The sequence below is a fragment of the Pseudorca crassidens genome, chromosome 19 (assembly GCF_039906515.1).
Source record: "Pseudorca crassidens isolate mPseCra1 chromosome 19, mPseCra1.hap1, whole genome shotgun sequence".
Lineage (NCBI taxonomy): Eukaryota > Metazoa > Chordata > Mammalia > Artiodactyla > Delphinidae > Pseudorca > Pseudorca crassidens.
This window is the reverse complement of record NC_090314.1, coordinates 35696725-35711491: the sequence shown is the minus strand read 5'-3', so window position 1 is coordinate 35711491 and position 14767 is coordinate 35696725. Positions and strand designations below refer to the sequence as shown.

Sequence of the window (14767 nt, the reverse complement as noted above, 5' to 3'; positions counted from 1 at the left end):
TCTTTCAATAAAAACTTCTTTTACAACTAAAGCCAGTTTAAGTTGGGTTTTTTTTTTTAACATACGACCAAATAATTCTAGCAAATACAAAGAAAGACAAATGTATAATGACTGCAGTTGGGTTTTTTTTCCCTATTTTCCATTTGTATTCTAGCATGACATTATACAACTTTCAAAATTTTTATTGAATCTGGGCTTCCCTGGTGGCGCAGTGGTTGAGAGTCCGCCTGCCGATGCAGGGGACACGGGTTCGTGCCCAGGTCCGGGAAGATCCCACATGCCGCGGAGCGGCTGGGCCCGTGAGCCATGGCCGCTGAGCCTGCGCGTCCGGAGCCTGTGCTCCGCAACGGGAGAGGCCACAACACTGAGAGGCCTGCATACCGCAAAAAAAAAAAAAAAAAAAATTTTATTGAATCTGAAATTTGCCTATTCATGATTGAGGCATTATTGGTTGCATACTGAGCATTCATTCCTCTACTTCCCTTCCTAAAAGAAAACTTATTTGTTCAGGTATTCACTCCTTTCCCCCAAGTAGCACACTAACTGAGGGAAAGATGGTCCATCCTATTGCCATGCATGGCATTTCCCTAGCAACTGTGTATTAAAAGTAATTACACTACAGGGAAAGATTTTTATTCTATGGTTAGAGGAGAGGTTTTTATGTCCTTTGGGACATAAACAAGGAAAACTGCAGTTTTATCTGCTGCTAGAAGCCATCTCACCACCATGAAGAAAGCAGGCATGAGGACAAAACCGACAAATTGAGGAGGGCAAAGGCCAGAAGAAACACAAAGAAACAGAGCCAGCATCTCAATCAAATATTCCATGAACTCTACCTCTAGAATTCTTATATAAGATAAGTAAGATAATAAATTCTTAAATTGTTTATGCCACTTTGAGGTGGATTTTCTGTTATTGCAGCTTAAAACATCCTCATCTTCTTCATCATCAAACATTATTTAATACCCATTATACATGGCAATGAGAAATAAAGGAGGTATAAACCATTGTTCTTCTCTGAAGGGACTTAGGATCTAATTAAAGAGGACAGATTTATTAAAATATTATGTAATCATTTAGGTAACATGTTAAGTCCTAAATGAGCAATATGGATAAATAAATGGAGAAGATTCAATCCCTTCTATTGAAGTATTATTTTTTTAACTTTAATGAAAATGTTTTTCATTTATAGAATACCTGATGCTTTTTTAAAAATCTGCCTGTTCTTTTTTCATAATATCCTATTCTTGCCTTGTGGATTCTTTTCCTTTCAGACCTTGAATAATTTAAGCATAGTTATTTTAAGGCATGGCAATGGGAATTTATGATGGATTCAAAGAAAGATAAGCAGTGCAATTTGGTTGGAAACATTTGCTACTCCATGGATGAGAATCACTGGCATAACCTGGGAGCTTATTAGAAATGCAGAATCTTGGGCTCTACCCCAAACTACCAAATCATAATTTGCATTTTAACAAGATCCCCTGGTGATTGGGGTTATTCATATAAACATGAAAGTTTGAGAAGTCCTGCTGTAAAGGAAGAGAAAGCAATAAAGTTAGGGAGGTTACTAAGACTCCTCTGCTATTTTAGATTTAAATTTTAGTCCTTTGTGGTAAATGAACACAACTAGTCTTCATAATCTCTAGTATAGGTTACTTAAAGACTCTGAAAAAAAAGCACTTATTTAATTCAGAAAGTAATTCTACATTTACAAAGCTTCCAGATGATTATTACTATATTATTATTACAACAATTATAACTTCAATATAAACAAAAGCCAGTTATCAGAACTTTTTAGTGATATAGATAAGTGGAAATTTACTCATCCACAGGTGAATGTATAAATAAACTGTGGGCAATCCATACAATGGATGCTATACTCAGCAATTAAAAAAAATGAACTATTGATTCATACAATAGAATGAATGAACCTCAAAGAGTATGAATTAATGAATAGTATGAATGAATCTCAAAAACATTATGCTGAGTGAAATAAGCCTTGCACAAGAGAATAAAGTTCTATAACAACTATATCTATGGTGAAAAAAAAAAAACTGATTGCTGTTGGCATTGGTTAAGGACAGGAATTGACTGGGAGAGAGCATATAGAATTTTTTGGAGTTACCAAAATATTCTATACCTTGATAAAGGTTAGGGTTACACCAGTGAATATATGTGTCAAACTCACCAGAATGTATACTCAAGATTTGTGCATTTCACTTTACATTAAAAAGTTGTAGAAAAATTGAACCCTAGTTAACAATACATATGCTGAAGTTTTTAAAGGTGAAGTGTACTGATAGCATATGCAATTTGCTTTGAAATGCACAAAATAATAAGATGATTTGATAGATAGATGGACTAGCTGGTTACAGACAGGAATGGTTAGTTATATGATAAAGTGAATATACCAAAATGTTACCTATAGAATATAGACTGGGGGGTGGGAGGATATATGGGTGTTCACTGTATGATTCTTTCAACTAATCTCCATATTTAAAAATTTTCATAATAAAATGTTGGGGGAAGGAAGAAAGTTGCAGAACATCACTGTAATTTTGTTTAAAAGTATAAAATGTCAGCTTCCCTGGTGGTGCAGTGGTTGAGAATCCGCCTGCCGATGCAGGGGACACGGGTTCGTGCCTCGGTCTGGGAAGATCCCACATGCCGTGGAGTGGCTGGGCCCGTGAGCCATGGCCGCTGGGCCTGCGCATCTGGAGCCTGTGCTCCGCAACAGGAGAGGCCACAACAGTGAGAGGCCCACGTACCGCAAAAAAAAAAAAAAAAAAAAGTATAAAATGTGTTGAAGAGGACATATTTGTATATGCATAGATAAAGATATGAAAGCTACATACAATTGCAGAAATTGTCAAGCTGATCCTAAAATTCATATAGAAATGCAAGGGACCCAAAATAGCCAAAACAGTCTTGAAAAAGAACAAAGTTGGAGGACTGACACTTCCTGATTTTAAAACATACCACACAGCTACAGCAATCAGGACAGTGTGTTACTGTATAAAAACAGACATACAGATCAACAGAATAGAATTACAGCCCAGAAAAAAATCCTTACATTTACGGACAACTGATTTTCAACAAAGATGTCAAGAAAATTCAATGGGAAAGAGAGAGTCTTTCAATAAAATGGATATCCACATGCAAAAAATTAACTTGAGCTCCTACTTCACACCACATATAAAAGTTAACTCATAAAGGACTGCATGGACTTCCCTGGTGGCGCAGTGGTTAAGAATCCGCCTGCCAATGCAGGGGACACGGGTTCGATCCCTGATCCGGGAAGATCCCACATGCCACGGAGCAACTAAGCCCATGCGCTACAACTACTGAAGCCTGCGTGCTTAGAGCTCGTTCTCTGCAACAAGAGAAGCCACCACAATGAGGACCACAAGCACCACAACGACGAGTAGCCCCCTCTTGCCACAACTAGAGAAAGCCTGTGTGCAGCAACGAAAACTAATACAGCCAAAAAAAAAAAAAAAAAAGGATCACAGACCTACATGTAAGATAAAGCTGTAAAACTCTTAGAAGAAAATAGAAGTAAATTTTTGTGAACCTTGAGGAATGGTTTCTAAGATATAACATTAAAAGTATAAGCAACCAAAGGAAAAAAATAAACTGGGCTTCATCAAAATAAAAAATTTTAATGCTTCAAAAATGCCATCAAGAAAGTGAAAGACAACCTACAGAATGGGAGAAAATATTTGCAAGTCATATATCTGATATGGAACTTGTATCCAGAGTATATAAAGAAATTTTAAATTCAATAACAAGAAGACAAAAACCCCAATTTTTAAAAAGAGCATTTGAAAAGATGTTTCTACAGAAAAGACATGCAAATGAATGATAAGCATATGAAAAAATGCTCAACATCATTAGCCATCAGAGAAATGCAAATCAAAACCACAGTAAGATTCTACTTCACATCTATTAGAATGGTTATAATCAAAAAGACAGATAATAACAAATGTTGGAAAGGATGTGAAGAAATTGGGATACTCATACACTGCTGATGGGAATGTAAAACAGTACAGCCACTTTAGAAAATAGTCTGGCAGCTCCTCAAAAAGTTAAGCACAGAGTTACCATGTGACTCAGCAATTCCACTCCCATGTATACACTCAAGAAAAATGAAAACATATGTCCAATATAAAAACTTATATATGAATGTTAATAGCATCGTTATTCCTAATAGTCAACAAGTGCGAAACTCAAATGTCCATCCGCTGGTGAATGGATAAACATATTGGCATATCCATGTGATAAAATATTACTGGGCAATAAAAAGGAATGAAGTACTGACACAGGCTTCAACATGGATAAACCTTGAAAACATTATGTTAAGTGAAAGAAGCTGTCACAAAAGACCACATATTGTATAATTCCATTTATGTGAAAAGTCTGTAATAGGCAAATCCACAGAGACAGAACATAGATTAGTGGTTGCTAGTGGAAGGGCAGATGGGGGAATGAGGAGTGACTATTAATGGGCACTGGGTTTCTTTTTGGAGTAAAGAATATGTTCTAAATTTATGATGATGATGGTTACTCTGTGAATACACTAAAACCTACTGAATTGTATACTTTAAAAGGGTAAATTTTATGCTACGTGAATAATATCTCAATAAAGCTATTATTTAAGAAACACACTTAGAGTTTGTTGTCTGGTACACAGAGGTGACTTTCAGATCTCTGCCAGTAGCAAGAGGGGGAAAAACTGCAAGCGCAGTAACCGCTGCTAAGAAAACACCAGCAGTTTTTAATTTTATGCTGTCCTATATTTTGCTGTGACTCTCGTAGCTTTCAATAATGCTATACTTGAGGCCAAAACAGAAATGCCTTTCATATTTTATTATAACAGCTAAGCTGGGAAATAAACTCACCAATTGCTTTTTTTAAAAGGAAATGAGCTAAAAACAACATAGATGTAAGTGTAGCTTAAATAAACCTTTGCTCAGTAAGATGAATGTGTTCACAGGGAAAGGAGAGTTTGGTAGTAAAAACAGTTTAAAGTGTTACATTATTTTACTTTATTTTTTAAAAAGCATTTTGTTTCATTTACTGTGGATGGTCAAACATTTTTTTCTTTCAAACATCATTTTAAAACAGATGGTAAATCTGTTGGATAGTAAAAAGAAATGACATCTTGTTTCCATTTTCCTATTCCTTCCAGTTCATCTCTTTATTGTAAATCATTTTCCATTGTTGGAAGATACTAAATTTAAATCAAACTGAAAGGAAAAAAAGCATGTGGCTATATTCATAAATTTGTGTTTCTTAGCACTGCTGCCTTTTATAGCCATTTTATGAAGAATATTTCAAATTGATCTATTCTTTCTGGATCTGAACAAATTGAGTTTCTTTTCTTGATCAAACAGATTTTCAAGAAACCTATTTACAAAAAGAAAAAATATGTAATTATGATATATAAACATTTACATAAATTTTAATACTCTTCCATGAGAAAAGATCTGAAACTGGTAAACATTTAAGGAACGGTATTAAGTTTAATTTGTAATGATAAATAAATAAGATGTACAGTGCTTACCATTTTCTTAGACTAAAGTGCTGTACATGAGAGTGTGTATTATGTATGCGGACATACATGCATATATGTAAGTGTATAATACTCACAATTATGTAAATTAATAAATAAAAATTCCTTACAATAACTCATTACAATGAGGCAACAAAGAAAAAGCAAGGTTAAGCAACTTCTCCAAGCTGAATTCAGGGAGTCTGGCACTACAGATGATGTTTGTTTTTTTGTTTTTTTTGTTTTTTTTTTTTGCGGTACGCAGGCCTCTCACTGTTGTGGCCTCTCCCGTTGCGGAGCACAGGCTCCGGACGTGCAGGCTCAGCGCCATGGCTCACGGGCCCAGCCACTCCGCAGCACGTGGGATCCTCCCGGACCAGGGCACGAACCCGTGTCCCCTGCATCGGCAGGCGGACTCTCAACCACTGCGCCACCAGGGAAGCCCCCAGATGATGTTTTTGATAATTACTCTAGGTACATATCAAGAGCTCTGAAAACATTAAACAAACCAATAGACCCTTCCTATCTTCTACTCTGAACTGCCCTTTATAAAACACGAAGAACTTCCTTTGGACATATGATGCATCTAAAGTTTATTGTAAAGTTCTTCTACTTTAGAAGGTAACTAATTTCTGGTTTTGAACCTTCTTTGATCTGTGACAAAACTCTCTAGGTTTGATAAATCCAAATAATTTTTCCATCTAAACCACATTACTTTAGGATCAAGTATAAATACATTTAAAAAGATGCATTGGAGGGCTTCCTTGGTGACGCAGTGGTTGAGAGTCCACCTGCCGATGCAGGGGACACGGGTTCGTGCCCCGGTCCGGGAAGATCCCACATGCTGCAGAGCGGCTGGGCCCCTGAGCCATGGCCGCTGAGCCTGCGCTGCGTCCGGAGCCTGTGCTCCGCAATGGGAGAGGCCACAACAGTGAGAGGCCTGCGTACCGCAAAAAAAAAAAAAAAAAAATAGAGATGCATTGGGGATGTCACTGAGGGAAGACTGCGTCTAGAGGTAGGACCAGAAAGCCACAAAGGACCAGGAAGCACAGGACCAGAGTGGCTGGCTGCCCTGGAGGTCCTGCTCTCATGCGTAATGCTACCCTAGCCACCCATCCCCCTCCTGAACAGGGATCTGAGAATGTACCAAGAGTCCCCCCAGCCTTAGCCAGGGGACCCTATATATAGGGTCCATGTGCAATAGGGAGGGATGTCTTCTATTTTATGCTATCCCCTAGCCACCCACTGTTGGAGCAGAGTGAGAAGGTATTTTCAAGACAAAGCACAGGTACCACAAACAGAAGTTGTGAAGTTGCAAAAAAAAAAAAAATTGAAAATAGGTTAATAAATCCATATCTGGTCTTCCCTGGTGGTGCAGTGGTTGAGAACCTGCCTACCAATGCAGGGGATACGGGTTTGAGCCCTGGTCTAGGAAAATCCCCCATGCCGCAGAGCAACTGGGCCCGTGAGCCACAACTACTGAGCCTGCGCGTCTGGAGCCTGTGCTCCACAACAAGAAAGGCTGCGACAGTGAGAGGCCCGTGCACCGTGATGAAGAGTGGCCCCTGCTTGCCACAACTAGAGAAAGCCCTCGCACAGAAACGAAGCCCAACACAGCCAAAAATAAATAAATTTATTTTTTTTAAATAAATAAAAAATTAAAATTAAAAAATCCGTATCTTTATTTTCCTGGAGGTAAAAGAGTGAGCTACATGATGGAAATAAATTTTTATATAAGGAATGTATCTACTTTGATACTTTGGACTTTTAGCTTTAAAAAAGCCAAAGAAAACATACTTTTTAATGTTATAAAGATAATCAACTTCATACAACTAATTTCCTTGGAACAATTCCCAAAAGATATTTTTATTTTGGGAGAGAGACAAAAATTGCCTCCCTATACACAAGTTCTACAACCAGATTGCTCTATGACATTTTTCCTAAAAGCATTCATTTTAGGAAACATGGCCAACTTGTACCAACTTCAACTGAGTTATAGTTAATGCTTGGAATTTTGTGTTAAGAAGGAATCTTAGGATGAACAAGAATGAGATTGATATAAGAGGTGGCCAAGAGGCTGAAGTAGGAGGAATCTGAACTTACCTCCTCCCACAGACACACCAAAATTACAACTACTTACATAACAACTATCTATGAGAACAACCTGAAGACTAGCAAAAAAGATCCTCACAACTAAAGACATAAAGAAGGAAACACAATGAGATGAGTAGGAGGGGCAGAGATGCAGTATAGTCAGGACTCACACCCTGGGGGTTAGTGACCCACAACTGGGTAGAGTACTACAATTGTAGAGGTACTCCCTAAGGAGTGAGGGGTCTGAGCCCCATAGCAGGCTCCCCAGCCCAGGGGCTCTGCACTGGGAAGGCAAGCCTGCACAACATCTAGCTTTGAAAACCAGGAGGGCTTATGTTCAGGAGAGCCACAGGGCTATAGGAAACAGAGATTTCGCCCTTAAAGGGCACATGCAAAATCTCGCACACTGAGTCCCAGTACAGAGGCAGTAGTTTGAAAAAAGCCTGGGTCACACCTGCTTTCGGATCTTGAAGAGCCTACCAGAGAGGCAGGAGGCAACTGGGACTCACCCTAGGGCTGGAGACAGTGGCAACACATTTTTGGGAGCTCCTCCTGCCATGATAACACTATGCTGGCAAGCGCCATTTTGGAATCCTCCCTCCAGCCTATTTAGAGCCAGGGGCCCAGCCCCGCCCACCAGCGGCTAGCACCAGCCCTGAAGCCCCCAGGCTGTGCAAACAGCTGCACAGAGACCTGGCCCCATCCTCCAGCAGGCCAGTACCAGCCCTGCACCTCCCCAGGCTACACAGTTAACCACACTGGAAGCCTACCTCACCTTCCAGCAGGCCTTGAAGCCACAGCACAAGGGATGACCTCATAGCCAACTGGGGAGGGAGCCCTGCCTACTAGCACGCTTACAGCAGTCAGCCCCACCATAAGAGGAGGGCGCACACAACCCACTAAGGGAGCACTGCTAGAGCATGTAACTCTGGTGACCAAGGAGAGCATGCTGCTGGGTCCCATAGTACGTCTCTTACATAAAGCCACTTTTTAAAGATCAGGAAATATAACCAACATACCTAACATGTAGAAATGAACAGAGAATTGGGCAAAATGAAGAGACAGAAGAATATGTTCCAAATGAAGAAACAAGATAAAACCCCAGAAAAACTGAGCGAAATGAAGAGAAGCAATCGACTAGATAAAGAGTTAAAGGTAATGATCATAAAGATGCTCACCAAACTTCGGAGAAGAATGGAGGAACACGAAGAGAATTTCAACAGAGTTAGAAAATATAGCGAACAACCAAACAAGCTGAGGAATACAATAATTGAAATAAAAATTACACCAGAAGGAATCAAGAGTAGATTAGATAATAAGGAGAAATGGATCAGTGATCTGGAAGACAGAGTAGTGGAAATCACCCAAGCTGAACAGAGAAAAGAAGAAAGAATTTTAAAAATTGATGATAGTTTAAGAGACCTCTGATCAAGTGTATTAACATTTGCATTATAGGGGTCCCAGAAGGAGAAGAGAGACAGAAAGAGGCAGAGAACTTTTCTGAAGAAATAATAGCCGAAAACATCCCTAACCTGGGAAAGGAAACAGACATCCAGATCCAGGAAGTACAGAGAGGCCCAAAAACATGAACCCAGGAGGTCCACACCAAGATACATTATAATTAAAATAGCAAAAATTAAAGATAAAGAAAGAATCTTAAAAGCAGCAAGACAGAAGTAAATAGTTATATACAAGGAAAATCTGACTTTTCAGCAGAAACATTGCAGGCCACAAGGGAGTGGCATATTATATTCAAAGTGATGAAAGGAAAAAAACTACAACCAGGAGTACTCTACTCAGCAAAGAAAAAAACACTACAACCAAGAATATTCTACCCAGCAAGGTTATCATTCAGACTTGAAGGAAAGATAAAGAGTTTTACAGACAAGCAAAGCTAAAAGAGTTCAGCACCACTAAACTGGCCATATTAAAGGGACTTCTCTAAGCAGAAAAGGAAAGGCCACAGTTAGAAACTTTAAAATTGTGAAACAAAAAAACTCACTGGTAAAGGCAAACACACAGAAAAGGTAGATCAACCACTTATAAAACTACTAGGAAGGTTAAAAGATAAAAGTAGTAAAATCCTCTTTATCTACAATAAATAGTTAAGGGATACACAAAACAAAAAGATGTTGATATGATGTCAAAAACATTAAACATGAGGAAGGGGTAAAAGTAGTGAATTGTTAGAATGTGTTTGAACTTAAGACATCATTAACGTAAAATATTCTCATATATATGTGTGTGTGTGTGTGTGTGTGTGTTTGTGTGTGTGTGTGTGTGTGTGTGTGTGTGTGTATATATGGGGGGAAGAGTTACATATATAAAACTCATGGTAACCACAAACGAAAAACCTATAATAGGTATACACACAAAAAAGAAAAGGAACCCAAACATAACACTAAAGATAATCATCACATCACAAGGGCAGAGAGCAAAAGAAGAAAGGAACAAAAAAGAACTACAAAAACAACGCCAAAACAATTAACAAAATGTCAATAAGTACATACCTATTAATAATTACTTTAAATATAAATGGACTAAATGCTCCAATCTAAAGATACAGAGTGGGTAAGCGCCACAACAACTGAGCCCACGTGCTCCGGAGCCTGTGCGCCACAACTAGAGAGCCCACATGCCGCAACTACTGAGCCCGTGTGCCATAACTAGAGAGAAGCCTGCGCGCTGCAATGAAGAGCCCATGCACTGCAACAAAGATCCTGTGTGCCTCAACTAAGACCCGATGCAGCCAAATAAATAAATAAATATTTTTTAAAAACCAAAAGATACAGAGTGGGTAAATGGATTTTTTTTTAAAGAACCATATATATGCTGTCTACAAAAGACTCACTCGGATTTGAAGACACACACAGACTGAAAGGGAATGGCAAAAGGTATTCCATGCAAATGGAAACGAAAACAAAGCTGGGGTAGCAATACTTATATCAGACAGAATAGACTTTAAAACAAAGATTGTTTTGAGGTAGAGACAAAGATGGACATTACATAATGATAAAGGGAAACAAGAAGATATAACAATTGTAAATATATATGCATCCAACATAGGAACACCTAAAAACATAAAGCAAATACTAACAAATGTAAAGGGAGAAATTGACAATAACAGTATGGGACTTTAACACCTCACTTACATCAATGGACAGATCATCCAGACAGAAAATCAATAAGGAAGCTCTGGCCTTAAATGACATATCAGACCAACATCAATATAGATATTAATATATCTATTAATGCCATTAATGTAGGTATTAATAGATATATAGAGAACATTTCATCCAAAACAGCAGAATACACATTATTTTCAACTGCACATGAAACATTCTCCAGGATAGATCACATGTGAAGTCACAAAACAAGTCTCAATAAATTTAAGAAGATTGAAATAATATCAAGCATGTTTTCCAACCACATGGAATGAGACTATAAATCAACTACAAGAAAAAAACTGCAAAAAAACAAAAAAAACCAAGTGGAATCTAAACAACATGCTACTAAACAACCAATGAGTCACTGAAGAAATCCAATAGGTAATCAAAAAACACCTGGGGATAAATGAAAATGGAAACAACTATCCAAAATCTATAAGATGCAGCAAAAGCAGTTCTAAGAGGGAAGTTTATAGTGAGACAAAGCTACTTCAAGAAACAAGAAACATCTCAAATAAACAACCTAACCTTACACCTAAAGCAATTAGAGAAAGAAGAACAAAAAAAAGCCAAAGTTAGCAGAAGGAAAGAAATCATAAAGATCAGATCAGAAATAAATGAAAAAGAAATGAAGGAAACAATATCAAAGATCAATAAAACTAAAAGCTGGTCCTTTGAGAAGATAACGAAAATTGATAAACCATTAGCCAGACTCATCAAGAAAAAAAGGGAGAAGACTCAAATCAACAGAATTAGAAATGAAAAGGGAGAATAACAGACACTGCAGAAATACAAAGGATCATGAGACATTACTACAAGCAACTATATTCCAATAAAATGGACAACGTGGAAGAAATGGACAAATTCATAGAAAAGCACAACCTTCTGAGACTGAAAAGGAAGAAATAGAAAATATGAACAGACCAATCACGAGCAATGAAATTGAAACTGTGATTAAAAATCTTCAAACAGGGGCTTCCTTGGTGGTGCAGTGGTTGAGAGTCCGCCTGCCGATGCAGGGCACACGGGTTCGTGCCCCGGTCCGGGAAGATCCCACATGCCGCGGAGCGGCTGGGCCCGTGAGCCATGGCCGCTGAGCCTGCGCGTCCAGAGCCTGTGCTCCGCAACGGGAGAGGCCACAACAGTGAGAGGCTTGCGTACCGCAAAAAAAATAAATAAATAAAATAAAATCTTCAAACAAACAAAAGCCCAGGGCCAGATAGCTTCAAAGGCAAATTCTGTCAAACATTTACAGAATAGCTAACACCTATCCTTCTCAAACTCTTCCAAAATATAGCAGAAGGAGGAACGCTCCCAAACTCATTCTACGAGGCCACCATTACCCTGATACCAAACCAGACAAAGATGTCACAAAGAATGAAAACTACAGGCCAATCTCACTGATGAACATAGAGCAAAAATGCTCAACAAAATACTAGCAAACAGAATCCAACAGCACATTAATAGTATCATACACCATGATCAAGTAGGGTTTACTCCAGGAATGCAAGGATTCTTCAATATACGCAAATCAATCAATGTGATACATCATATTAACAAACTGAAGGATAAAAACCATACGATAATTTCAATAGATGTAGAAAAAGCTTTCAACAAAATTCAACACCCATTTATGATAAAAACTCTCCACAAAGTGGGCACAGAAGGAAGCTACCTCAACATAATAAAGGCCATACATGACAAACCCACAGCCAACATCATTCTCAATGGTGAAAAACTGACCATTTCCTCTAAGGTCAGGAACAAGACAAGGTTGCCCACTCTCACTGCTATTATTCAATATAGTTTTGGAAGTTTTAGCCACAGCAAATCAGACAAGAAAAAGAAATAAAAGGAATCCAAATCAGAAAAGAAGTAAAGCTGTCACTGTTTGCAGATGACATGATACTATACATAGAGAATCCCAAAGATGCTACCAGAAAACTACTAGAGCTAATCAATGAATTTGGTAGAGTAGCAGGATACAAAATTAATGCACAGAAATCTCTTGCATTCCTATACACTAATGATGAAAAATATGAAAGAGAAATTAAGGAAACAATCGCATTTACCCCAGCAACAAAAAAAATAAAATACCTATGAGGAAACCTTCCTGAGGAGACAAAAGACCTGTATGCAGAAAACTATAAGACATTGATGAAAGAAATTAAAGATGATACAAACAGATGGAGAGGTATACCATGTTCTTGGATTGGAAGCATCAACGTTCTCAAAATGACTATACTACCCAAAGCAATGTACAGATTCAATGCAATCCTTATCAAACTACCAATGGCATTTTTCACAAAAGTAGAACAAAAAATTTTACAGTTTGTATGGAAACACAAAAGACCTCGAATAGCAAAAGCAATCTTGAGAAAGAAAAATGGAGCTAGAGGAATCAGGCTCCCTGACTTCAGACTATATTACAAAGCTACAGTAATCAAGACAGTATGGTACTGGCACAAAAACAGAAATATAGATCAATGGAACAGGATAGAATGCCCAGAAATAGACCCACGCACTTATGGTCACCTTATCTTTGACAAAGGAGGCAAGAATATACAATGGAGAAAAGACAGCCTCTTCAATAAGTGGTACTGGGAAAACTGGACAGCTACATGTAAAAGAATGAAATTACAACACTTCATAAAACCATACACAAAAATAAACTCAAAATGGATTAAAGACCTAAAAGTAAGGCCAGATACTATAAAACTCTTAAGGAAAACAAAGGCAGAACACTCTATGACATAAATCACAGCAAGATCCTTTTTGACCCACCTCCTAGAGAAATGGAAATAAAAACAAAAATAAACAAATGGGACCTATTGAAACTTAAAAGCTTTTGCACAGCAAAGGAAAACATAAACAAGATGAAAAGACAACCCTCAGAATAGGAGAAAATATTTGCAAACAAAGCAACTGACAAAGAATTAATCTCCAAATTATACAAGTGGCTCATGCAGCTCAGTATCAAAAAAACAAACAACCCAATCCAAAAATGGGCAGAAGACCTAAACAGACATTTCTCCAAAGAAGATATACAGAAGGCCAACAAACACATGAAAGGATTCCTGGGTCACAAAACTCAGGAAAATATTTAAGGTACATAAATGTACTAAATTTACAAATATACTAAAATTATCAATGTACTAAAACATATTGATGCCTCATTGTGGTGGTAGCTGGATTATGTGAGATTGAGTCTCTTTCTTCTGTTTCTTAAATTCTCATAAATTTTAAAGTTTAAAATAAAAATATCCATGTTGTAGTTGGAATGATAAAATATATCAATATTAAACAAATAAGTCTCCTTGAAAAATTCATTACAGCCCAGATCTTGGCTTCAGCCTTTGCTACAGACCGAATTTTTGTGTCCCCCACAAAATCCATATGTTGAAATTCGACCCCGGATGTGATAGTATAAGCAGGTGGGGGTAGGTGATTAAGGCATTAAGACAGAGCCCTCATGAAGGCGATTAGTGCCCTTATAAAAGTGTTTCCAAAGGGCTCCACCACCCTCCAACCATGTGAGGACACAGCCCGAGACAACACTGTCTATAAACCAGGAAGCAGGACTCACCAGACACCAAATCTGCTGACACCTTGATCTTGGACTTCCCAGGCTTCTGAACTGTGAGAAATAAATTAGTTGTTTATAAGCCATCCAGGCTATATCTTACTGCAGCCCAAACAGACTAAGACAGACTCACTGACCCAGAAACCTAATTTCTCGGGAAGACTTACATTAGTGAAGCTCATGGAGACATATACACACACACACACACACAAAAGCAAGTATCTTGCAATATCTCAAGGGGAAACAGATCTAATACCGGTTGGTGGGGACTGGGAGAGTGCCTTTCTAACCAAGGGAAATGGTTTGGTAATAAAATTAATATGATTTAAGTACAACCTCAAAGTGGTTAATTCAGGTTAAACAGTG

At 38.1% G+C, this 14767-nt stretch overlaps 1 protein-coding gene across 5 annotated transcripts in view; it reads right to left on the bottom strand.

Annotated features, from left to right (window-relative positions):
- The window catches only part of LOC137211849 (uncharacterized), a 128104-nt gene that overhangs the window by 110725 nt on the left and 2612 nt on the right, over positions 1–14767 (bottom strand). For 4 of the 5 annotated variants that reach the window (XR_010937239.1, XR_010937237.1, XM_067714554.1 and 1 more), the window contains exon 2: positions 14405–14455. Coding sequence is in view for 3 of the 5 variants with exons in the window: in XM_067714554.1 (XP_067570655.1) it covers positions 14405–14455 (51 nt within the window). In the remaining 2 variants the exon portion in view is untranslated. Of the gene's footprint in view, positions 1–5000; positions 5413–14404; positions 14456–14767 lie in introns of those variants that run through there. The other variant, XM_067714556.1, reaches the window with a different exon arrangement.